This window comes from Herpailurus yagouaroundi, unplaced genomic scaffold, assembly GCF_014898765.1.
Source record: "Herpailurus yagouaroundi ecotype Mexico unplaced genomic scaffold, PumYag 59, whole genome shotgun sequence".
Taxonomy (NCBI): Eukaryota; Metazoa; Chordata; class Mammalia; order Carnivora; family Felidae; genus Herpailurus; species Herpailurus yagouaroundi.
The window spans coordinates 14,182-37,566 of NW_024412384.1; the positions used below are offsets into that span (position 1 = coordinate 14,182).

At 39.8% G+C, this 23,385-nt stretch overlaps 1 protein-coding gene across 7 annotated transcripts in view; it reads left to right on the forward strand.

Moving 5' to 3' along the window:
- The first annotated feature begins 785 nt into the window (after window positions 1–785).
- The window catches only part of CPAP (centrosome assembly and centriole elongation protein), a 56,388-nt gene continuing 33,788 nt past the window's right edge, over window positions 786–23,385 (forward strand). For 5 of the 7 annotated variants that reach the window (XM_040455524.1, XM_040455546.1, XM_040455551.1 and 2 more), the window contains exons 1-9: window positions 2,681–2,792; window positions 4,337–4,541; window positions 5,897–6,406; window positions 6,905–7,028; window positions 12,816–13,115; window positions 15,058–15,169; window positions 16,683–16,785; window positions 16,911–18,540; window positions 22,284–22,416. In XM_040455524.1, coding sequence (XP_040311458.1) covers window positions 5,963–6,406; window positions 6,905–7,028; window positions 12,816–13,115; window positions 15,058–15,169; window positions 16,683–16,785; window positions 16,911–18,540; window positions 22,284–22,416 — 2,846 coding nt within the window. In that variant the 5' untranslated portion in view covers window positions 2,681–2,792; window positions 4,337–4,541; window positions 5,897–5,962. Of the gene's footprint in view, window positions 839–2,680; window positions 2,793–4,336; window positions 4,542–5,896; window positions 6,407–6,904; window positions 7,029–12,815; window positions 13,116–15,057; window positions 15,170–16,682; window positions 16,786–16,910; window positions 18,541–22,283; window positions 22,417–23,385 lie in introns of those variants that run through there. The other 2 variants (XM_040455537.1, XM_040455533.1) reach the window with 2 other exon arrangements.

The following is a 23,385-nucleotide window of genomic DNA, read 5'->3' on the forward strand; positions in this document are numbered from 1 at the left end:
TTATTAAAATAACAAAGTTTTTTAAAAAGCTGTTCTTTTGGCATCCAACATGGTTGATGGAAACTTCTTTACTGCAATAAAATTCCAGAAATCCGAGTTTGGGAACTGGTAAGGAATTCCCTCTCTTTCCCATAGGTGAAGTGGGCTGTGGGTTTTCTTGCTTTTGCCTGGAAACTACTTGAATCTCTTCAGTATTACCTCTAACCTGCTACAGTCATCCTTTCTAGCCTGGATGATTCCAGCCTGGGGATCACCCCTTGATCAGGCCTGGAATTCTATCCTCTCTTGACAGAGAAGTTACTACTATTACTAGCCCAGCAATGAAGAATTTTCAACTCTCTGAACATCTTTCATAGCCAGATCAGCTGTGTTAAAATATTATTCCCAATAACTTGAGAATATCATGGTATCAATTTGTATTTTACAAAACCGTTTGACATGACCTGGAGAGCTGGGCCTGGCAAACAAAGTGAGTTCATCGAGTTGAAATCATGACAAGGATGGAAGCACTTTGATGGACATGTTTATGGTACAGATTTTGGTGATAGTTTTATGGGTGAATACTTACTTCCAAAACTCATCAAGTTATATACATTAAATATGTATAGCTTTTTGTATGTCAATCATACCTCAAAAAATGGTTTCTTAAAAAGTGCAAACACCTCCTGCTCATTAAATTTGACAAGATGTTATGCTGTTTTTATATAACGTTTTAAATTAATCTTCTTGATGATTCTGTGAGGTAGGCATTGTTATCATCCCCATTTTGCAGATGAGAAGACTGAGTTTCTCAACGGTGCAGTACTGAAGACTACAAAGCACCTTGTAAGTCCTCAAGGTAGGATCTGATCCCAGGAATGCCTGATTTCAAAGCATGGGCTCTTAATCATTTTATTATAGTGTCCGCCTCCTCTTATGATGGCATAAAGGATGGTATCAGAATGCATAATTTGTGGTTGAACCCCCTGGATGGGAGCTCTTAGCCTAATTTCTCTCCACATCAATACTGAAGATGCAACAAGATAGCTGATGAGGGTGAATCTTTCACTGTGTGGCACAATAGAAGTTGGAAGTTTCTCCCCTCTACCCCTCCCACCTTGTGATGGATTCTGAGGACACTTCACGCTTAGTGGGCAGTTTTGAGAATTGCCTGGGCTATAGATGAACATTTAGGTATTAGAACCTTAATTTAACAACCGATTAAGACTTTAGTGTGGTAACAGTCTTATTTTTATTCAACCAACAAGCAATATTATACTACATACCACATTGGAATAAAAATATAGCAATAAAATACAGGCACAAAATTAGAGGATATTGTGACTATCTTAAAAGACACACAACATTTTAAGAGAAATAACGAACCTTTGGGCATGCTTTTTCAAGCCAAAGGACTGTTATAAATGAAGATGAGAGTTTGGATCCTCACAAGGCATCTTAAATAGTTTTGTGATCTTGGAAGTCTTGGGATTTGGTTTCATCCATAATGAAAAAAAGAAAAAAAGCAAATCCAAAACCTTGCTTTAGGGAAAGTCTATTTTTGAGGGTGGAAGCAAAACAATTTTGGGGGGCAAATTTCTGCGAAAGTGTTTTTTTAATTATCTTTAACCAGTGGTAGTTTATTTCAGTGATTACACTGGTTGTTATAAATGGCACTTTATTTGACTTTTTTTTTTTTTTTTTTTTACAAATTTCACTTGGCTTACTGGTGTTTAATTAAACAGACCTGAAGCCCAGGTAGTGTAGGCTACGGTAAGTTGCACCGCATTGTTCTCTACCTACACAACCCTCTGTGGTGGCAGTAAGGAAAACATTTTCTGAATTTTGCACTTTCAGTGTTTAAAATAAAGAGTTTTAACATCTAATGGCCACGCACAGCCAAACCATGTATTAGCTGTACGAGAAATGATGAGTGATGACTATTTTTGGAGTGAATTCTCACCCGTTTACCTTGGTCTGGTGAGTGCCTTGTGAGCACTGTCACACCCAGCCAAATCGGAAAACAAAATAGACGGACATTAAACAAAAAGCACCTCCCCCGCGCCCATCACCTCGAAAAGCACTGGTCTGTAGGTTGTTAGCTCTGAATCTCTAGGTTCCCAGCTTTTCTCTGAACACGGCGATCGACTTCTCGTTAAGGCGCTATCCCTAGTTTCCAAGGCTGGACTGGGGTTGGGGGCGGGCTAGCTCTGTCCCGGAAGTTCTCTTTAAGAACGGTTTTTTTTGGGGGGCGCCTGGGTGGCGCAGTCGGTTAAGCGTCCGACTTCAGCCAGGTCACGATCTCGCGGTCCGAGAGTTCGAGCCCCGCATCAGGCTCTGGGCTGATGGCTCAGAGCCTGGAGCCTGTTTCCGATTCTGTGTCTCCCTCTCTCTCTCTGCTCCTCCCCCGTTCATGCTCTGTCTCTCTCTGTCCCAAAAATAAATAAACGTTGAAAAAAAAATTTTTAAGAACTTTTTTTTTTTTTTTTCCCCTCCCGCTCAGCCGCCCGCCTACTCCAGCCGCTAGCCCCGCGGCCCAGGCGGAAGGCGCCTCCCGGTGAGACCCTAGGTAACGTCCGTCCCTGAGAGACCGCCGGGAGTGGTAGTTTACATGGGTTTCTCCGGTGCCCCCGCGCAAGCGCCGAGGGGGCCGGTGGAAACTACATTTCCCAGGAGCCCTCGGATCAGGGGCGGAGCCGGGCCTGGGGGCGGGGCTCCGGCCGGAGGTGCTGGTTGTGGCGGCTCATTCATAAATGCGGTGGCGATTTTCGCTGTGGTTTGAGTGGACTGAGAGGCCAGAGGGCTGCGGAGCGGTAATGTGTGGGCAGAGGAGCGGGGGAGCTAGTGTGTTTGTCGCCCTGCGCCTAAGAGTGCTGGCGGTGCGTGGGAGGGATCTGCTCCGGCCTCAGCGCTGGCTCAGCTGGGCGCCAAGCGAGCGGGACGCTCGCCGGCCGTGCGACGGTGGCCAACACTTCTGTGGCCGTCCCAGCTTAACGCTGTTTTTGTGGGGAGCCTTCTTTTCAGGGACTCTCACCGCCTGTGGTTTGGGCTTTACTTCAAACAGCTGTTCAGAGGCGCGGGGGACGCAGTGGGTTCGAGAAAGTGTAAAGTTGGTTTGCTTTCTGTCCTTACGTAGGCCCGTCATCACCCTAGTTGTCCTTGTCTTTCAAAGCTTTGCTGTGCATTCGTGGCGTTCGAGGACTTGTATTTGGGAGACTGTTAAATCACCTCCCTAACCAACTAGTTATACGGTCTGAGGATGGCTTTGAGTTAACTGTTTGTATCCACTTTTCCCCTCAGAATGCAGAAAATGTATCCCCCCAGACTGCTTTAACGTTTACATAGCAGTCTTTGGAGGTTGCAAGGCTGTCCATTTGTTTCAAACACATGTTAATGTCTAGAAAATCCTAGTCCACATACTAACCCTTTGTAGACATATATATGTTCCCTTTAGCAAGGCCTTCCCAGCAATAAATAGCAGATGAAGTGAAACTATTTTTATTCATGCTGACAGTAAATATACTTTGAAGATCATAGTCATGAAGTTGAAATGAAGGAACAGAGGTGTTAAGCGTGGGAAGACGCAGATGCCTTGAATGCTGCAGCACAAGGGGACTTGGACTTGTCAGTCTAGTAGGGAACTTCTCTAGTTTTCAATGTTACAGAATAACCTTGTAGCTTGTGTCTCTAAATTCGGATTTCAGAAGTTTCCTGCTAAAGTCACTTCAGTTTAACAAAGATTACCTGGCTGGTTTTGATGAAATGTTGGTCCTTTTTCAAAAGGCGTCATCTCAAAAATAATTAGAATTACTTCGCTTAGAACAGATTTTCAAGAATTATTCAGGAATAGCAGATATTAAGCAATCTTCCCTAATCTTAAATGTACTACCCAAATGTATACACCAGAGTAATCCCCCCTAGTTAAAGATAATAAGAATCCCTATCGTCCCCAAAGGCAGAAGCCGCTTCTCAGTCAATGATGCCAACCCCCAGCTTCCTAGATAACCATGAGTCTGACTTCTGTACCTATACATTTATTTTGCCTGTTCTTGAACTTCATATTAAATGGGAACATACAGGTGTGAATTTGTTGAGAGTTGGACTCAACATTACTCATCTGTGTTGTCTGTAGCAACAGTTCCTTTTTTTCTTTCTCTCTCTCTTTTTTTAATGTTTCAGTAGCTGTGGTTCTCAAAAGTGGTAAAAATCACACCGCCACTTTGGTCTTTGCTTATTGAGTAGTTTGCGAGCAGTCGTTTTGTCTTCTATTTGGACAGTTGTACACACTGGTGATTCACAGCATTTGTACCTAATGCACCGAGGAGTTTTAACAACTCGACTCATGACGCTGTTTCAGGATTGTGCTTCAGAAGATGGAGGACAAGTATTTTCAGCGTAGGTCGTTGAGGGCAGTAAAGCAACAAGGGAAACAGTCACTTGATTTAAAATTCCATTAAATCCGGTTTTGATAAAGTGACACCATCTGTCTTTCAGTTCGTCAGTCATATTGAGTACTTTCAAGTGCCAAATAGTGGCTACCAGAATGGGCAGCACAGGTCCAGGTAACCTTGCTTTCCTGTCTTTATCTCTTGCACACTGCTCTGCACTTTGCCTTTGTCAACTTAACAATGTGTCTTGGATATTCCAAGACGGCCATATCAGTCAGTACCTGGCCTCGCTTGTTCTGTTCAGTTGCATAATATAAAAGCCATAATTAGTCGGTCCCCTCTTGATAGACATTTAAGTTAATCTCGGTTTGTTACAAACGTGAACTTGTGCCAATATAGCACACAATGCCTAGATGTGAAATTGCTAAGTCAGAGTTTCTGTGCGTTTACGATTTGGGTAGATAGTGTCAAATTGCCCTTCAAAAGGTTTTACCAGTTTACATTCCCAAATGACGCTTTATGGAAGATTTCTTTTCCACACTGGGGTTTATCAGTTTTTTAGTTTTTGCCAACCTGGTATGTGAAAACTGGTATGTCATTACTGTTTTAATTTCTGTTCCACTTGAGTGAGTATGAGCATATTGTAATGTTTGTGCGTCTATATTTCTTTTTCTGCTTGTATCTTTTTTTCCCAGACACTAGGTACAAAGCTAAATAAATACATGTATGCCTCCAAATTGCCATTTTTCATTTCCTTTTGTATTATATTGATAAAGTTAAAATCTAGAATTGTGTCTGAAAAATAATGTGAAACGTCATTTCGCTTTGGTACTAGATTTTCTCACCCCTCACTTCAGAGATATGGCTATACTAATTCTCTCCTCTGTCCATCCTCATTAGCCTACAGACCTGCTTTTATTTCTCCTGTCTTAAAAAATCATTCTTCACCATGCTTCCCTGTACAGCCACCATTCCATTTATTTCCTTCCCTTTATAACAGAACTCCTGGGAAGAGTTAGCTGTCCTTAATTTCTCATTCTTTCATGTATTTCCTCCATTTAAGCTTTGGCAGCGTCCCTCTCCCTTCCAGCTGCTCTCATTGAAGTTATCATGACCTTTACGTTGCTCAATTCCAAGATCAGTTCTCAGTTCTCACCCTTCGTCTGTTAACAGCATTTAACACATCTCTTTCTTCCTTGAAACACTTTTTTCACTTGGTCTCCAGGACACTACTTTCTACATTTTCTCTTTTTTGTACCCTCAGTCACTTAGTGATCTCGCCCAGTGTCAAGGCCTTAAATAACATCTATATGCTGATTCTGTCAGCAAGGAACTTAGGTTTTTGATTCACTCAATTTGGATATTTTTAAGACTTAAAAAAAAAAAAAAAAAACCACGTAACTTCTTGCCCAGTTGCTTTGCTGATTAAGTCTTTTGAATTTGAAATATCCAGTAGATTTTTGTGCTGGTTCGCGGTTTGGGTAGAACAGCTTTAACCGATGTTTTTTGTTGGCATCTTCTTTCTACAGGCATTGGAAATTAATAGCAGTTCCAGCTTGTATATTATTTAAATATAATAGTGTCGTTGGACTAAAATGTTCGTGATGCCAGCCTCTTCAGAGTTAAACAGTGGGCAGAGCTTCCTAACCCAGTGGATGACCAATCCTTCTCGGGCTGGGGTCATATTAAATCGTGGATTTCCTATTTTGGAAGCAGATGAAGAGCAGCGAGCAAGTGTGAACATTTCTACCAGCTTTCCTGTTAAAGCCACGCATTTTTCAGATAGCTTCACCTTTATAAGTGAAGAAGATTCACTTCATGAAGAACAGAAGTTGGACTCTAACAGCCCTTATAAACTACAATCAAATAAGTCTGAAACACATGCAGTGTTTCCTTTAACTAAAGAGGAACCACAAATAGTGGCATGTCAGGGTGCTCCTGGACACTGGGAAGATAACAAAAATGACATTGTCTCAGATCTTTCAAGTGAATGCAAAGAAGTGCCTTATAAAGACCCACTTTTTAAAAAGCTTGAACAGGTACAACAGAATTTGGCCTAATGTATTTGCATTATTGCAAGTTTCTGTTGATGAAAAGTTTTCTTCCCCTTTCCTGGGAAATCCTCAAAATACCAAATTTTGCCTTTTATCTAATGTGAAACATTAACACAGGTTTGATATGTAACATACAACACTCGAGATAACAATGTCTTTTAAGTTTCTGCTTCGTTTGGTAAAAACTGAATTGGAAATGGCTGATTAGATATTAAAGGGGAAAAGTTGATCATAAATGTACTGATACCTATCGTATTGTAAGAATCTACAGATTCAAATGACTTTTTCTGTTTCTATGTTTCCTTCATAAAAAATAGGATTTTAGAGTTTGGGTGGCAGGTGTAGTTACTTAGGGATCACTCTTCGAAACTCTGTATTAGAGATGATACGAAAAGGGAGATGAGAGGGGTTAAGATAAATGTAAGGAGCAAAGATCCCTAAAGAAATGTACAGTTAGTTTAATCAAGTTTTATGTTTAAAAAGCTGAAAGAAGTACAACAGAAGAAGCAGGAACAGCTGAGGAGGCAGCATTTCGAGCAACTACAGAGACTTCTGGAAGAACAAGAGAAGCTGCTCACTACTGTGTCTGGGCACCAACCACTCCCAGGTACTTTGTGCTTACACAGAGCCTTCAGTCAGCTCAACAGTGAACAGTGACATTTCTCACCTTTAGTTGTTTGACAGGTTTTTTCTACCATTACTCTCATATGTGGTGAACCCCAGTTTCTTTAGGGGCCTTGCAGATAACTATGAAATGGTGGTGGTGGTATATGATTGGGACAGGTGGGAGCTGGGCCATTCTGGAGCATGTGTGCCCTGCTTAACGGCAGTCATATTTATTTATAAAATGAAAGTTTGAAGATTTTTAATTTTTTTTTAACATTTACTTATTTTTGAGAGACAGAGCATGAGCGAGGGAGGGGCAGAGAGAGAGAGGGAGACACAGAATCCAAAGCAGGCTCCAGGCTCTGAGTTGTCAGCACAGAGCCCGACGCGGAGTTTGAACCCATGAACCGTGAAATCATGACCTGAGCCTGAAGTCGGACGCTTAACTGACTGAGCCACCCAGGTGCCCCTAAAGATTTTTTTTAATGTTTATTTATTTTAGAGAGAGGGAGTGAGAGAGCAGATGAGTGGGGAGAGGGGGAAAGGCAGAGAGAGAGAGAGAGAGAGGGACAGAGGATCCAAAGTGGGTTCTGTGCTGACATCAGAGAGCCCTGTGTTGGGCTCGAACTCAGAAACTGTGAAATGGTGGCCTGAGCCAAAGTCAGATGCTTAATTGATTGAGCCACCCAGGCGTCCCTATAAAATTTTAAAAAGACCTAGCAGAATAAAAGATGTAGAGCCAAATTTGGCCTAGGGCTACTGGCTTACAACCCTTGCCTGAAGAATGAAAAACTCCGTAGGGTGTCTGGGTGGCTCAGTCAGTTAAGTGTCTGGCTCTTGTCTCCGCTCAGGTCATGATCTTGTGGTTTGTGGGATCGAGCCCTGCATTAGGCTCTGTATTGATAAAGCAGAGCCTACTTGGGATTCTTTCTCTCAAAAAAAAAAAAAAAAAAAAAAAAAAAAAAGAATGAAAAACTCCTCAGGGTCATAATGGTAAAATATGTGTAGAGGCTACTCTGGTTAGCAGAGGAACCATACCAAAAATATTTTCTATGGTGGCAGATGACACATCTTTTGTTGTATACTAGATCAATTAACAGAAAACATGATATGCTTATCAGGGGACTGTAAACCTGTGTAAATTTGATCTCTAGCAGTGTTTTTTTTTTTTTTTAATTTTTAAAAAAAAAATTTTTTTTTTTTCAACGTTTATTTATTTTTGGGACAGAGAGAGACAGAGCATGAACGGGGGAGGGGCAGAGAGAGAAGGAGACACAGAATCGGAAACAGGCTCCAGGCTCTGAGCCATCAGCCCAGAGCCTGACGCGGGGCTCGAACTCACAGACCGCGAGATCGTGACCTGGCTGAAGTCGGACGCTTAACCGACTGCGCCACCCAGGCGCCCCTCTAGCAGTGGTTTTGAGAGATGTTTCACCATACCACATTATAACAAAAACATTTAAAATCGTGACTCACAATTTCAAAGAAATTTCATAAATCAGTCTTTATTGGTGTGCCTGGCATGTTGTAAGGATGTTTTCTATTTATTTTGTCCTAATCTCATTCATTGAAAAAAGTACCAGTCATGATTCTGATGATAAAATTACTAATGGATTGTATCCCTTAGTTTGAGAAATAGTGATCTGGAACATGTGTTTGCTTCTTGATGGCACCTTCCCAGAGACACAGTGCTGATTCACAAAAGTGCCTGTTCTGTTCAGAGGTTGCACTGGGCATTGAGAATACGAAGAATAAAAGACATTGGCAGATGAATGTGCAAAGTAGCTGGATGGAATTCAGGGAATAGTAGTAGTGGTAGTGATGAGAAATGTATCAAATGAAGAGTGGTTTAGGGATTAGGACGTTTATCTTAGTAAATGTAGAGAACATGGTGTGTGTCTTGAAATAGTTGAATGGGTCAGGGTTTCTTTATGGAATACATAAGAGGATAATCCAGATCATTTCAATAACAGCCTGTGATACTTTTTAAGGTAGAAATAGCACTACGGTAGAGCAATAAGGAAGCAGTTTCAACATTGTTGATATAAAAGCTAGCGCCTTTCAATTATGGCACATTGCTTTTAGGACAGTGATTTTTAACACTGTTTGGTCTCAGGACCACTGAATACTCTTAAATTAATGAGGACTCCAGAGTATTTGTTCTATGGGCTATGGCTGTTGATATTTAACTATCAGAAATTAAATTGGAGAAATTAAAAAACTAATTCATTAAAATAAAAAGCAGTTACATGTTATCATAAGTAACTTAATGAAGAGGTTTTTCTAAAAAATTAGAAGAATGGCATAGTTTTATATTTTTGAACATCTCTTTTAACTTCTGGTTTAAAAGAGCTCAGCTGATTGTCCTATCTGCTTCTGCATTCATTCTCTTTTTTTTCAACGTTTATTTATTTTTGGGACAGAGAGAGACAGAGCATGAACGGGGGAGGGGCAGAGAGAGAGGGAGACACAGAATCTGAAACAGGCTCCAGGCTCCGAGCCATCAGCCCAGAGCCTGACGCGGGGCTCGAACTCACAGACCGCGAGATCGTGACCTGGCTGAAGTCGGACGCTTAACCGGCTGCGCCACCCAGGCGCCCCTGCATTCATTCTCTTAAGTTATGTTGTTTTGATTGAAGCATGTGAAAAAAAATTCGGCCTCACATGGATGTTTACTTGGAAGAGGGAAAGAAGAGTACTGTAATAGCCTTTTCAAATAATTGTAGTTATTTCTTTGATATTGCACCCAAACCTAACAATTGGCTGTTTCTTAGTGATAATTCAAAGTATGGAGTCTGAAACTATATTAATGAACTTTTTTATACTCTATTACATGAAATATATTGGAATATCTTGGCATTTTGAATGGCTCTTTTATCATGCATGATTTAGTAAAATTGTGCATTGGTTATTTGCAAGGTAGTGGTTCACTGAGTTATGTAGGTCTTTAAAATATACTTAAGTGTATTTTATCATATAATATCAAAAAATTATATCCATTAATACCACTACAGAGCTCATCATAAAAGTCTTGAAGTAACAGGGTGCTGCCTGGGTCGCTCAGTTGGTTGAGTGTCTGACTTAGGCTCAGGTCATAGTCTCCCAGTTCTTGAGTCAGTGCCTGCATGGGGCTCTCTGCTGTCAGCGCTGAGGTGCTTGGGATCCTCTGTCTCCCTCTGTCTCTCCCTCTGCCCCTGCCCAACTTGTGCTCTCCCTCTCTCTCAAAAATAAACATTAAAAAAATTTTTTTAAGTCTTCTTTTTTTTTTTTTTTTAAGTCTTGAAGTATTATGAAGCTGTCAAGCTCATGGTGGTAGGTTTGTTTAATAAATTCTAATTTTTACTAGAGACTTCAAGTTTTACTATTAAATACTGTAGTCATTTTTTTTGAAGTGACTGGCTCGCTTGTTTAATTTTTGAGAAACTGTCTGCCAAGTACGAAGGTTTAAATCATCATAGTTTTGTCATTTATTCTTTCAAGTAAAAATGATGTTCTTTGAGAGAAGTGCCTAGTCAAGCTTACATCTCAAACCAAGCTATGTCTTGGTTTGCAGTAGAAGTGATTTATGCACGCTTTTTGTTTTGTCCTATAGAATGTTGAAATGACACTTGAACTCAACAGTTCAAATTCAGCTTAAAAATTAATGATTCTTGCAACTTTAGGACCTTTTTATTTTATTTTTTTGAGAGAGAGAGTGCGCTGAGGAGGGACAGAATCCCAAGCAGGCTCCACATTCAGCATGGAGCCCAACATGGGGCTTCATCTCACAACCGTGAGATCTTGACCTGAGCCAAACCAAGAGTTGGATACTCAACCAGCTGAACCACCCAGGCGCCCCTATCTAGGACATTCTTAAATAAAACTGTTTGTTTGTTTTTAGGGAGAGAGAGAGAGAGAGCGCGCGCGCGAGAGAGAGAGCACCAGCAGGGGAGATGGGCAGAGGGAGAGAGAGAATCCTAAGCAGGCTCTACACCCAGCATGGAGCCTGATGTGGGGCTCGATCCCACGACCCTGGGATTATGGCTTGAGCCAAAATCAAGAGTCAGACGCTCAACTGACTCAGCTACCCAGGCGCCCCTGTTTTTTGTTTGTTTGTTTGTTTTTTGTGGTGACTAATACAGTGACTGCTAGCACAGTTTGGTGCCACTGTTTTGCTGTCCTGCTTTTCAGTGAAGGTACCACGAGTTTCTGTTTTGCTCTTGCACCTTTAGTGCATGAAGTGAAAAAGACAAATACTATCTTAGTATCTTATGAAAATAGATTTGACTTTGTGGATGCACTGAAAGAATCTTAGAGACCTTCAGGGGTTTACAGACCACACTTTGAGAACTGCTTCTTTGGGGTATTGCACTTTTATCAAAGACATCTTCAGTCTGAAGTGAGGTGACTGTAAGTCAAAAACATTTGGGGATGCTGGGTGGCTCAGTCATTTGAGTCTGGCTTTCGATTTTGGCTCAGGTCATGATCTCATGGTTTATGGGTTCAAGCCCCGCATTGGTCTCTCCACTGACAGCGCAGAGCCTACTTAGGATTCTCTCTCTCTTCCTTTCTCTCTGCCCCTCCCCAACTCATGCTCTCTTTCTCAAAATAAATAAACTTAAAAAAATCTTTGGATGGAGAGAGTATTGTTCTATAAAAGAAAGGAGTTTGAGCCTGATAGTCTATGAAGACCTACCTCATTTCCAGTTTTATTTGTGATCTGGGATGAGGCAGAGGGTTTGAGAGATGGGTGGCATGGCTCTTATAAAACCCTTCACATTGTGTCTTCTCTTCTTCGATTTATATATTTTTAAATATTTATTTTGAGAGAGAGGGAGAAAGAGAGAGAGTGTGTGAGCAGGGGAGGGATAGAGAGAGCGAGAGAGAATCCCAAGCAGGCTCCATGTGGTCAGCACAGAGCCCAACTTGGGGCTGGAATGCACAAACCCTCAAATCCTGACCTGAGCTGAAATCAAGAGTTGGATGCTCAGCTGACTGAGCTACTTGGGTGCCCCTTCTGGTTTTTTTTTTTTTTTTTTTTTTTAAGATTTTATTTTTAAGTAATCTCTACACCCAACTTGGGGCTCAAATTCACAACCCTGAGACCAAAAGTCACATGCCCCACTGACTGAGCCAACTGGTGCCCCTTCACTTTTTTTTTTTTTTTTAACATTTTACATTTTTTCAATGTTTTTTACTTTTTTTTGAGGGAGAGACACAGAGTCCAAGCAGGGGAGGGGTAGAGAGAGAGGGAGACACAGAATCTGAAGCAGGCTCCAGGCTCTGAGCTGTCAGCACGGAGCCTGATGTGGGGCTTGAATTCATGAGATCATGACCTGGGCCAAAGGTGGATGCTCAACCAACTGAGCCACGCAGGCACCCCGGGTGTCTTTAGGGAGCTTATTTGTCTTTAGGGAACTCTTCAGATCATTTACAGCTATTGGCATTGGTGCTCTCTGTGTTTGTTGTGGGGCTGCAGAGTTGAGAATTCCAGCAGTGCTCACAGATGGAAGATGAATGGTGCCTTCCAGAAGCAGGCTGTGTTGCAGCTGTGCCAGGTCTACACTGCACATCAATTGTCGTATAAACATACCCTTGATTCAAATTATGCAGCGGTCATTTTGCACTTCTAAATTTCATCGTTTTGTTAAATAGAGTTTCCTAATATAAGGAGGAAAAAATACTTTTATCACTTTGGAGAAAACCTGGTAGGTAGGGATCACTAACAGGTAGAAGCGAAAATGTTCTAGGAAGTCATTAGTTTTGATAATTTTTTTTTCTTTTTCAACTATTTTTTTTTAATTGCAAGGTTTAACCCTACTGCCTGATGGTCAGAGCCAGAAGTATAGATCTCCAGGAAATTCAACCACTGTAGAGAAAACCTCGCCCTTCCTACCGTCACATGTCTACCAGAATCAAACCCAAGAAAAAACACACACTTCCAACATTTTATCTGATGAACAAAACAACTTCTGTAGAACTACTCATCCAGATTTTGTCTTAACTGCAAACACTGGTGCTCCTCTCACTTTGTTTTGTGAGGCACAATATCAAGAAGCACTTGTGAAAAACAATGATTTGAAGGAAGAAAACCATGACTATCCTATAGGTGAGTTACTTCTATTTCTCTCTTTTGTACTTAGCTAGCAGTGTTACCAAGCTGTGCTAAGACAAGAAAAGTCCTTTCTGCATTTTTTTCCCCTGTCTCCCGTGCCTGTGGCTTTAATTATGAGCCCCTACATGTTGCATAACCATTGAGCCTGGATTGGACACAGAACTGGACACAGAATTTTGTGACTTTCTGAGAACAATCGCAATACTCATGCTGATTTCAAAGCTCTCAAGGTAGCATGGGGTCTTCAAAAAGGGGGATGGTGGGTTCTGTATGTACTATTTTTCTCTGAGAGCTTAGAAATAGTTTGAGGTTACGTAGTATGTGTGGTAGTGGAGGGACACATGATCGAAGATGGGAAATGTGAGAAATAGGTTGGTGGTGGCAGTTATTATTCAGAAGAGAAATTCCGTCCACTCCCAGACACTCGGTTTGCCCTCACTGTACCTCTGTATTCCTCGCGCTCAACATGTTTTTGCCAGAGTACTGGCAGCATCTGATGGTCTAAACTCAGGGAGGTCTTGTGGCATTTCTGGTGTAGTTTCTTCTGGTCTTTTTTTTCCTTTTTTTAAATGCTGTTTCTGTGCCCCATTCCCCCTTCCACTTTTTTTTTTTTTTTTAACATTTCGTAACTGTAAAATATTGTATAATTGTGTTCTTTTCCCAGCCAAGATGGAAAATAATGTGTTCTTTTCCTACTCAAACATAATGGTAAATTTCATAGTTTCATAACCATAATTTTAATGGTTGTCATCATGCTGGTCATCAAATAATATATCAGTATTTAATGTTCTTTGCAGTAGGGCTGAGTTGTTTCCAGTATTTTTAATTTGAATTTTATTTTCAATTTTGATGGTGTTTTCATGAATATGTTCTTTGGAGAAAGTTCTAAAAAAGTGCAGAAAATATGACAAAAGGTGTCTACCCTTACTAGTTAGGATTGGGCACCTTTGTGCATAATATTTTATTTCTGATTTAGAATATGGAAAGGTCACATGCCTTTAAAAATTTTTTTAAGCAGTATACTCTCTTACCTTTTTATTTTGGAAAATTTCAAACATCCAGAAAAGTTGAAAGACTACTGCAATGATTAATAATAGACCTTGATTCAGCAGTTAATATTTTGCTGTATTTACTTTGTCTACATATTTTTCTATGTGTGTATGTATATCTATACATCTGTATTTCTGCCTACATTTAAATGTAACTTGCTCAGTCATTTCATTGCAAGTAATATGCAGGCATTATGTTACATCACTTCAAATATGTCAGCACACATCAAGTAAAAATTATGATATTCTTCTGTATAGATAGTATTCTCTAATACTATTCCTTAATATTTAAATTCATTTTAGAATTCCCCCTATTGTCCCAAATATGTGTTTTTTTAAAAAAACCAGGAACAGTCAAGTTCATCTGTTACATTCAGTTGTTACAGTTCTCTTTTTAGTCTTTTTTAATGAATTAATTTTTTAAAACTTTATTTATTTATTTTGAGAGAGAGAGTGAGCGCCTGCGCAGGAAAGGGAGAGAGAGAACCCCAAACAGGCTCCATGCTGTCAGTGTGGAGCTGGAAGTGGGGCTTGATCCCCACAAACCATGAATTCTTGACCTGAGCCGAAATCAAGAGCCTGATGCTTAACCGACTGAGCCACTCAGGTGATCCTAGTCTTTTTTAATTTAGAAAAGCCCATAATATTTACCTTGTGAACAGTGTCATGTTTTAAATAGGGTTTTGTAGTTTATCTCCTATTAAAGAAATCATATTAAAAAGTCCTATAAAGAAGTCATAATAAAGAAATCCTTGAGGGTTCTAAAATCTTTGGCATATATTACTTTTGATAAATATTACTTTAGCATAGTAACTTGTAAAATTCTCAGGTTTTAAGATGTTATTCTTTATTTTTTGGAACTAAATTGTTCCTAATTTTTATCCTAGGAGAAGGTGTTTCACCATGTTGGGAGAAAGTGGCCGAACCTATTCAGGAAGGGAAAGATGTGAATGTAAAAAAAATTGGTGATTCTTCAGAAGTGGCTAATATTGAAGAAAGGTATCATCCATATTGAAAGGAATAAGAAGTGTGACAGTTTAATGTAATAGCCAGCTATTATGGTAGAGCACTTTCTTTTTAAAAAAGACCCATGGTTTTCTTGTTTTTGCTTGAATATGCTTTTAAGTATAATGTTGAAGTTACAACTTACCACATATTGTCAGCAACAGACAGTGGTCGGGGAGACCTGTCAGTTCAGATAGCTTTGCATTGTTTTGGAAGAATTGAGCAAACTTTTTTCACCAAAGAGAAGAAATCTGGATAAAATTAATCTTCTCTCAAATAGTTAGGTAAATCCTATTTTGGCAAAGACAAAAACAAATTAATATTGAGTCTCACATTTGGTGTCACTTATAAATTATAATTGGGTAAGCTTAGTTACAGAATTTAAAAATCTTATGACAAATATAAACTATCAATATTGAGATTGTTTCTTATTTTCTTAAATACTTGACATATTTTAATAGATGTTATGGATGGGCAAATTACTTCTGATTATTGCTCTATTACATTGTCAAGGATCTTGTTTTTAAATTTTTTTTAACGTTTATTTATTTTTAAGAGACAGAGTGTGAACAGGGGAAGGGCAGAGAGAGGGAGACAGAATCCGAAGCAGGCTTCAGGCTCTGAGCTGTCAGCACAGAGCCTGACACAGGGCTTGAACTCACAAGCTGTGAGATCATTACCTGAGCTGAAGTTGGCACTTAACCAACTGAGGCACCCAGACGCCCCTGTCAAGGATCTTTCTTTTTTTTAATTTTTTTTTTTTTCAACGTTTATTTATTTTTGGGACAGAGAAAGGCAGAGCATGAACGGGGGAGGGGCAGAGAGAGAGGGAGACACAGAATCGGAAACAGGCTCCAGGCTCTGAGCCATCAGCCCAGAGCCCGACGCGGGGCTCGAACTCACGGACCGCGAGATCGTGACCTGGCTGAAGTCGGACACCTAACTGACTGCGCCACCCAGGCGCCCCTCAAGGATCTTTCTTAAAGTGCTTATTTGATGAAGTATTTTCAAAATATATTTTATTCTTAGTTATTTTTTTAATGAAATTTTTAATGCATTTTTGAGAGACAGACTGTGAGTGGGAGAGGGCAGAGAGAGATACAGAATCCAAAGCAGGCTCCAGGCTCTGAGCTGTCAACATAGAACCCGACGCAGGGCTCAAACTCACGAACCATGGGATCATGACCTGAGCTGAAGTTGGATGCTCAATGACTGAGCCACCCAGGCGCTCCTCAAAGTATATTTTAAAGTTATGTAATCTATAGGCAAAAAATGAACTTCAGAAGGTTTTTTTTTTTTTTTTTTCCCAATCGTGTAGAGTGTTGTATTTTTCTGTATTTTGGGAGATGGGGTAGGATTATAGCTTTCTTTGGATTCTCATACGGGGTCTGTGACTTTGAAAACGGTTAGTTCTCAGTGTAATCAGAGGTATCTCTGTCAGGCACACTGAGGCAGATATTCACCACATCTTGACTTGCATGCTAAATAACTTTATTTTTATGATTAGGCCTATTAAAGTTGCTATCAGAGAGAGGAAACAGACATTTGAAGACTACTTAGAAGAACAAATTCGACTGGAAGAACAAGAACTGAAACGAAAACATCTAAGGGTAGGCATCGCCACTATCTTGATTAAGTTAGATGAGGCTTTAGAGATTTATTTATAATTTGCTTTAAAAAGAACATTGAGATAACTTGGATATACCAGAATTAATTCAAATATTCTTTATTTTAGGAAGCAGAAGGATCATTGCCAATCAAAGCAAAGCCAAAACAACCATTCTTGAAACGAGGAGAAGGTTTAGCTAGATTTACTAATGCTAAATCTAAGTCTCAGAAAGGGAGAGAAAGTAAACTAGTGCCTAATCAGAGCATTTCAGAGGACCAGCCTGTGTTTAAAATGGATAGACAGCAATTCCAGCGGAAAACTGCTCTAATAAACAAAGAACTGTGTACAGAGAACCCTCCTGTTAAAAAGAACAATAAAGCTAGGGCCAGCAGTGGTTTTGTCACACTTAGTCAGAAGCCAAAAGTGCTTAAGGGTAACAACAGGAAAAGTCTTTCTCCATCAGGATTGAAAATACTGGCAGGGAAGAAATGTGATGGGCAATTTAGAGACCAGATCAAATTAGAAAAAAAAGTTGAATCTAATAGTAGAGAAATGCCCGAGTGTGCAAAACCTTGTGATGTTGGTTGCAAAGTCTGGAATAAGACACCAGGTAGAGACAGACTTCCTCTTTCAGCAGGGCTGGTCAGCTGCATGGCTTCTAAGAGCCCAATAAATGAGACCTTGAAAAAGTCAGAATCTTCTCTTGACATTTCTCTTCAGAAAAAGTTAGAAAAGTGGGAACGAGAAAAGGAAAAGGAAAATTTGGAGTTAGATGAATTTTTGTTTTTGGAGCAAGCTGCTGATGAAATATCATTTTCCAGTAATTCTTCATTTGTACTGAAAATCTTAGAGAGGGACCAGCAGGTCTGCAAAGGGCACCGGCTGTCTTCCACCCCTGTCAAAGCCGTACAGCAGGAGAAGATGGTGACACTGGATCCCATTCTTCAGTGTAACCACAATGAGGCTCCAGACTGTCCTGAACCTGATAATGTGTGTGAGTGCGAGGTCGCACCCAAACAGACTGATTCAGTGTCCTCACCTGAAGCACATAGGGAACAGTCTTGTAAAGTCAGTAGGAAAGCATTCCAAACTAGCACTTCTGAAAATCAGACTCGGTGGAATGTAGGTGATGACGAAGGTGCCATGGACAGTGACAGTAGCACCGACTCTGAGGAACAACTTGATGTTACCATAAAACCATCAACTGACGATAAAGAGAGGGGTTTCAGCAGCAGAGAAGACCGTCCACAGGTCTGTGATGGTAAGGGGCCTTTTAGGGACACTGGGATGCAAGAAGATCAAAGGAGAGATGTTGATTTAGATTTGTCCGATAAAGATTACAGTAGTGATGAGTCTGTCATAATAGAAAGCTTGAAAAACAAAGTTTCTGAGTCCTCAAGAAGACCCTCATCTGTAAGTATGAGTAAAATTGACTTTGACGATGAAAGAACTTGGACTGACCTTGAAGAGAATTCATTTAAACATGATGCTGTTCTTGGGACAGAGGTCACTAATGGGACTCCTCAGACAGCCTACCCTAATAAGAGTGAAATATGTGTACCAGACAAAGCAATAAAAAGGAAGGTCGCACCAGTCAAGAAGGGAGAAGACTTGAGGAAATCCAGTAGGAGCACAAGCCCTCCTCCTACGTCAGATCTCATGATGAAATTCTTTCCTGCTTTGAACCTGAAACCCAAATCAGATTCACACTTGGGAAGTGAACCCAAGTTAAACCCAAGTCAAGACCAACCACCTGGTAAGTCAGCATTATAAAATAGGTATCAGAATGTTATAGATTTAACATTTATCTTATCAGTAGGGGTATCTTATCAGAACACTTAAAATCCTAATCGTTCTAGTTGTTCAGTAGAAGTCTAAGTAGGTGATTGTTAAAACTTCATTTGTTTTGTGGGTCTAAATAATGTAATGGCCGCTAGTACAAAAGATATGGATGCATTCTGATTTCAGATTTTCTAATTTAAGCCTATGTCTGATTCTCAAGGCTGTAACATTAATTGCTTCATTATGAATTGAGGTAACTTAAGTTTCTTTTGTAACTAGAGTATCCAATTTGTGGTTTGTGTCACTATGAGGTGAACCTTTGTGTGTGCACTTTTTAAAATGACTATGTATTTACTTATTTTTTTATTTTTATTTTTTTTACTACTCATGCGCTAACTTGCTAGATAGGACCAAGAAGAAATACAGTAAAATTGAAGTTTCCTTTCTTCCCTATATTTGGGTTCCTATTCCTTTTCCTAGAGGAACTTATATTCCCATTTCATTTGTATCTTCTAAAAAGATTCTGTGCATATGAAAGCATATGTGGAGTGGGTATGTAATCTTCTTTCTACACAAATGAAAACACTTAAACATTTTTTTTAATTTTTTTTTTTTTTTAATTTTTTTTTTTCAACGTTTATTTATTTTTGGGACAGAGAGAGACAGAGCATGAACGGGGGAGGGGCAGAAAGAGAGGGAGACACAGAATCGGAAACAGGCTCCAGGCTCTGAGCCATCAGCCCAGAGCCTGACGCGGGGCTCGAACTCACGGACCGCGAGATCGTGACCTGGCTGAAGTCGGACGCTTAACCGACTGCGCCACCCAGGCGCCCCATTAAACATTTTTTTTTAATATTTATTCAGTTTTTGAGAGAGAGAGGGTGTGAGCAGGGGAGGGACAGAGAGACTGGAGACAGAATCCAAAGCAGGCTCCAGGCTTTGAGCTGTCAGCACAGAGCCTGATGTGGGGCTGGAACCCTGGAGCTGTGAGATCATGACATGAGCCAAAGTTGGACACTTAACTGACTGAGCAATCCACGCACTTTGAAAACACGTTTTTTATAGGCCATTCTTCATCTTATAATAAATTTTGGAGATTGTTTTTTCCCGCTTACACATCTGCCACGTTCCATTTAATGGATGTATAGTTGATGCGATGGACTTCTAAAACTTATGTGGAAAACTCCTTTCCATCATATCATGTAGTAAACTGTGAATGCCTACCAAAGCACAGGTGCTTTAAATTGTAGGGGTGCCTGAGTGGCTCAGTAGGTTGAGTATCCGACTTTGGCTCAGATCATGATCTTACCATCTGTGAGTTCAAGCCCCGCATTGCCTCTGTGCTGACAGCTGGGAGCCTGGAGCCTGCTTCACATTCTGTGTCTCCCTCTCTCTCTGCACCTCTCCTTCTTGCACTCCATCTTTCTATTTCTCAAAAATAAGTAAACATTGAAAAAAATGTAAATAATAACTTAAGCTATGTAAGTAGGCTTCTTGCCCAGTGTGAAGCCCAACAGAGGGCTTGAACCCATGACCGGGAGATCAAGACCCGAGCCAAGATCAAGAGTTGGACATTTGGGGCACCCAGGTGGCTCCGTTGATTTAAGTGTTGGACTCTTGATCTCCGCTGAGGTCATGCTCTCATGGTTTGTGGAATTGAGCACCACATTGGGCTCTGGCCTAACAGGGCAGAGCTTGCTTGGGATTCTCTGTCTCACCTTCTCTTTGCCCTTCCCCTGCCCACACGTGTGCTCTTTTTTTTTCTCTCTCAAAATTAACAAACCTGAAAAAAAAAAGAGAAAGAGTTGGACACTTAACTGACTGAGCCACCCAGATGCCCCAACTTAAACTATTTAAAAAAATACTTTGATTTTAAAAGTAGTACTTTTTGCAGAAAGTTTGGTAGCTTAAGTATAGAATGAAAAATGTTTATAACTGAACTATCCAAAGGTAGCTGTGATACCATTTTGGAATTTTTCCTTCCAGTCATTTTTCCTATGTATTTTTAATATGGTACAGACATTTGTTAAAACTTATGTTGGGGTGCCCTCGTGGCTCAGTTGGTTAAGCGTCGGAGTCTTCGTTTTGGCTCAGGTCGTGATCTCGCGGTTTTGTGAGTTTGAACCTCGTGTTGGGCCCTCTGCAGGCAGCATGGAGCCTGCTTGGGATTCTCACTCTGCCTCTCATTCTGCTCCTCCCCACTCGTGCTGTCTTTGTCTCTCAAATAAATAAACTTAAAAAAATGATAAAAAAATAAACTGACTTTATCTTTTTTGGGGCACCTGGGTAGCTCAGTCAGTTAAGCATCTGACTCTTGGTTTCAGCCCAGGTCTTTTCTCAGGATTTGTGGGATTCTCTCCCTCTCTCTCTTTCTGCCCCCGCTGCCCTGCTCTTTCTCTCAAATAAACTTAAAAAAAAAGGTAAAAAAACTTAGCTTTTCTTTCTTGGGGTGCTTGGGTGGCACAGTCAGTTAAGCGTCTGACTCTTGGTTTTGGTTCAGGTCATATCTCACAGTTTGTGAGTTTGAGCCCCACGTTGCGCTTTGTGCTGACAGTGTGGAGTCTGCTTGGGATTCTCTCTCTCTCTCTTTCTCTGCCCCCGTGCTCCAGTCTCTTTCTCTCAAAATAAATAAACTTAAAAAAAAAAAAAAAAAAAAAAAGAAACAAATTACCTTATCTTCTTTGACCAGGTGTATAATATGCACTGGCCATTTCTTTAAAACACTTTTGTGTATTTTAAAAATGGTTGCAGAACATAGGGTGCCTGGGTGGCTCAGTTGGTTAAGCATCTGACTTCAGCTCAGGTTATGATCTCATGGTTTGTGGGTTCAAGCCCTGAGTCGACTCTGTGCTTACAGCTCAAAGCCTGGAGCCTGCTTCACATTCTGTGTCTCCCTCTCTCTCTGCCCCTGCTTGTGCTCTCTCTCTCAAAAATGAATAAACATTAAAAAATTGTTTAAAATGGTTGCAGAACACTGTGAATACAGCATCATTTTATTCAGTAATTTCCTTAATGTTGGATACTTAAATTATTTTTCACTATTAGAAATAATGTTGCAATGCATATTTTTGTGCGGAAATCAATTTTTCAAAAGGGTAGTGGAAGAACAGAAGTGTTGGCTTTTTTACTCTTTGAAATAGCAAATTGGTATGTGAAAAACATCTTAATTTGTATTTCCGTGATTAGTGGGAGTAAACTTTGATTTTGATGTTAATTATTTGCTTTAGATGTCTTGTGAATTACTTACTCATGTTCATATATACATATTTAAATTGAAGTACAATTGATGTACAACATCAGTATTAGTTTCAGGTATACATCATAGTGATTCAGTATTTTTATACATTATGAAATGATCCCATGATATGTCTAGTTTCTATCTGTCACCATAGTTATTACAATATTGGCTGTTATCAAAAAGACAAAAAACATATGTATTAGGTTTTTAAAAATTATTTGAATGATTTCTTTTTATATGTAATGTTAATTCATTGGTAGATTGTTACTCTTCAGTTGAATAATGTCTTTTTTAAATATAGATTGGTTTTATCTGGAAAGTCAGGTTCATATAGTTTTTTTTTTTTCAGAGGCGTTGTTTCTTGTGCATTTTAATAGTACAGATGTTTACCATATATTTGGCTCTTAGTATTAATAGCTAGCTGGTTTCTGCTGCTGAAGACCTTTTGTGAAGTTCAATATATATGGCTTATTTTATAGGTGACAGTGCTCGATCTCAAGTTTTGAGAGAGAAAGTAATTGAATTGGAAACAGAAATAGAAAAATTTAAAGCTGAGAACACATCTTTAGCTAAACTTCGCATTGAACGGGAAAGTGCCTTGGAAAAACTTAGGTAAGTTTGCATATAAGTTGGGAAAAGATACAATGATTCACTTTTATCTTTAAGATTTTATCTAGAATATTTGAAACAAGTTTTGTCGATCCAACAATAAAAAGGAAAAGGAAGTGAAACCTTTACCACATAAGAATGTAAAAAAAAAAAGATTTTTTTTTTTTTTTTTTTAACATTTATTTATTTTGGAAAGGCAAAGACAGAGCACAAGTGGGTCAGGGACAGAGAGAGAGGGAGACACAGAATCCAAAGCAGGCTCCAAGCTCTGAGCTGTCAGCACAGAGCCCAGTGTGGGGCTAGAACCCAAGAACTATGAGATCATGACCTGAGCTGAAATTGGACACTTAACCGGCTGAGCCACCCAAGGCGCCCACCACATAAGAATTTTTTAATTAAAATGACCCACTGTCATCAGAAATGTGTTAAAAGGGGAATTCTCTTAGTGATGAGTTCATAAATTGAAATTTGACAAGCATTTTGGAGCTGTGATTTCAGGTGCTACCTTGGCCAATGCATTAATTTTCTAGGGCTAATATAATAAAGTACAGTTCATCCTTGAACAATGCAGGAGTTAGAGGCTCCAAACCCCTGCACAGTCGAAAATCCACATAAAACTTTTGACTCCCTAAAAACTTAACTACAAATATTCTACTGATGATTGATTGGAAGCCTTAACCAATAACAGTTGATTAACACATAGTTTGTTATATGTGTTATATGCATATTCTCATGATTAAAGTAAGGTACAGAAAAAAAAATGTTAAGAAAGTCATAAGGAAGAGAAAATACATTTATAGTACTGTAGTATAAAAATTGTTTATGAGTGGATCTATGCAGTTCAAACCATGTTGTTTAAGGATCAACTGTACACACAAATGAGGTGGCTTAAAACAACGGGAATTTATTTTTCATGGTTCTGGAGGCCAGAAGTCTGAAGTCAAGGCATCCAGTGGAACTATGCTTTCTTTT